Source organism: Nicotiana tabacum, chromosome 2, assembly GCF_000715075.1.
Source record: "Nicotiana tabacum cultivar K326 chromosome 2, ASM71507v2, whole genome shotgun sequence".
In the NCBI taxonomy this organism is placed as follows: Eukaryota; Viridiplantae; Streptophyta; class Magnoliopsida; order Solanales; family Solanaceae; genus Nicotiana; species Nicotiana tabacum.
This window is the reverse complement of record NC_134081.1, coordinates 22,258,609-22,261,004: the sequence shown is the minus strand read 5'-3', so window position 1 is coordinate 22,261,004 and position 2,396 is coordinate 22,258,609. Positions and strand designations below refer to the sequence as shown.

General features: G+C 34.2%; 1 protein-coding gene across 1 annotated transcript; it reads right to left on the bottom strand.

Moving 5' to 3' along the window:
• Nucleotides 1–435: 435 nt before the first annotated feature.
• On the bottom strand, nucleotides 436–2,097 carry LOC107779706 (putative glutathione S-transferase). The gene is made up of 2 exons (XM_016600181.2): nucleotides 1,638–2,097; nucleotides 436–982 (listed from the first exon to the last, which is right to left on the bottom strand). Exons 1-2 carry the CDS (start codon nucleotides 1,944–1,946, stop codon nucleotides 629–631), a joined length of 663 nt encoding a protein of 220 aa, XP_016455667.1. The 5' UTR covers nucleotides 1,947–2,097; the 3' UTR covers nucleotides 436–628.
• Nucleotides 2,098–2,396: the final 299 nt, after the last annotated feature.

The following is a 2,396-nucleotide window of genomic DNA, read 5'->3' as shown; positions in this document are numbered from 1 at the left end:
TTTATTCGGATTCGTATGGCTCATGAAAGAAAAATGCTCTCTATTAGAACTTTTTTTTATTTTTAGAGATCGAATATGAGACCTCAAATTAAAGATGAAGGGCCATTTTGTTATTTTATTCTGTTATTTTAGCTGGTGCTCCATTTTGAGGGTAACTCTGCCTAATATTTGGATCAAATTTTGATATTTTTTCTAAAATTCGGAATGTTTGTCTGAAGTAATAGAAAAATATTTATAAGTGTCTTTCCTTTTATATGAAAAACTTTACTTTTCTACAGAAAGTACTCATAATTTTTCTTAAAGAAAAGCTGTAAGTCTATGATTGCTAAAACTGGGGACCACTAAAATTTGGGAGCAAGATTTTTTGGCACTAATTTAACTTTGCCCCTAAAAAAATCTTTTGTTTCAAACTCCACTTGTTTGGAAAGGCGAAGATAAAAAATAAAACATGACTCTTATCATTTAGTAGCTGGAAGAAATTACAATCACACAAAATCATTGACAAAGCAGCAAAACAAATACACAAGATACTACCTACTCTGTGAAAAGCTGGCTATGCTAGTTTTCTTAAATAAGTAGTTTTATTGCCACAACCAAATCATGGTAATTCGCAAATAAAAAAGTGTTTTTATTTGGGAGCTGCTGCAGTTTGAAAGCGAGTTTGAAAATGGGCAAGTAACACATCCCTTGAAGGTAAATATTCCTTAACTTGGCTGCAGTTAATATACTCATCTTTCCAAGCACAAAAATTGGGAAATTTTTCACTTGTCACCAAAATTACTCCAGAGGCTTCTTCAAGAATTCCCAGCCAAAATGCCATCAAATTAGCAGCTATATCAGCAAATCCAAAGTTGTCTCCTACAAAGAATTTTTTGTCCTTGAGCTCATTATCAAGAATCTTTAGCAGTTCACTAGACTCCTCCTTAGCTTTGTCTGACTCCTCTCCTTTGCCAAATAAAGCTTTTCCAATTGTAGTTATGCACTGCAAAAAGCTCAAATCTTGAGTTCTAAACATTTCTACTTTTATCAAATATATTCTGCAAATTGGTATGTATTGCCCGATTAGAGGTCCAAACCAATCCATTTATTTGTAATTCGTCCAAACTTAAACAGGTTGGGTTATGACTTATTTATTGACTTGATAGAACAGGTTGAATCGATATGGGTTAAAACAATGTATCCCCACCACGTCTTAAAATCCAACCCAAAGCTAAGCATACAAAATCAAAATTGAGATTGAGAATTATATAAATTTACTTGTAACCCGCCCAATTTGCCTAAGCTATATATTATCTTGACATGTTTTGACTAGACCCTTGTGGGAATATATTGTTGTTGTTGTTGTTATGTTTTGACCAGCCCAAATTTGATTCAACCTGCGGCTTTGCCACCGGTAATAGCACGACCATAATTTCCAATTGAAAGAAGGCAAGAGCAAGAAAAATGAAAAAAAAAATATTGACATAGCAACAATAACAATAACAACCTTAGTGTAATTTTACGGTTGAGGTCCAGGGAGAAGTTATTTATACACAGACCTTAAAGATTGACGTAGCAGAGGTTCAAATTAACAATTAAAGGCGATATTTAAAAGAAAAAGGACAAGTTAAATTGAGCAAAAGCAAATTCAACCTTACCTTAACATCAAGGAAATTAGCCCAGAAACGAGCTAAAGCTCGGTCATAAGGGTCTTTAGGCAAAATGGAAGGGCCTTCAAATGTTTCATCAATGTATTCAAGAATGATCATAGACTCAGAAATGGGTTTTCCATTGTGAATTAGCACTGGGATTTTTTGGTGAACAGGATTGGATTGAAGAAGCAGAGGGCTCTTGTTTTGTAGGTCTTCTTCTATAAATTCATATTCCACACCCTTAATCTTCAGAGCCCACTCAACTCTGCGACTAAAAGGACTGAGTGAAACACCAAGCAACTTCACTTCTGCCATCTCAATAATTAAGTTGTCTGGATTATTACTTTACTATGTTTAAGGAAAGGAAATTTATGTGGTGGGTTTTGATTCTTGAATTTTTGTCTTCTTTTTATAGATGGGAACCACGAGTGTCTTAACAACCAAGAAAATGCAATGTTTCTTGATCAACAATTCAGTTGTTGCATCTTTTTTTATGCTTCCAAGTTGACTGGCGACTAATCCTCAATTAATTGTAAGTCTATAATTATGAGTGGTTGGAGGTTTTATTAGTTATAAAATGCTGGTCCATTTGAAACTTACATCCCACATGAGCTGGAAAAGGAGAAGAAATGCGAAGCTTCTATTGAGAATGAACTGTACTCTTTTCAGATGTAAAGTATACACCTCCATTTCAGTTTTCAATATATGTGGTAACGTCAAACGGTGGTTAGGATAATAAGATGACTTATATGCACTCGTCACCCA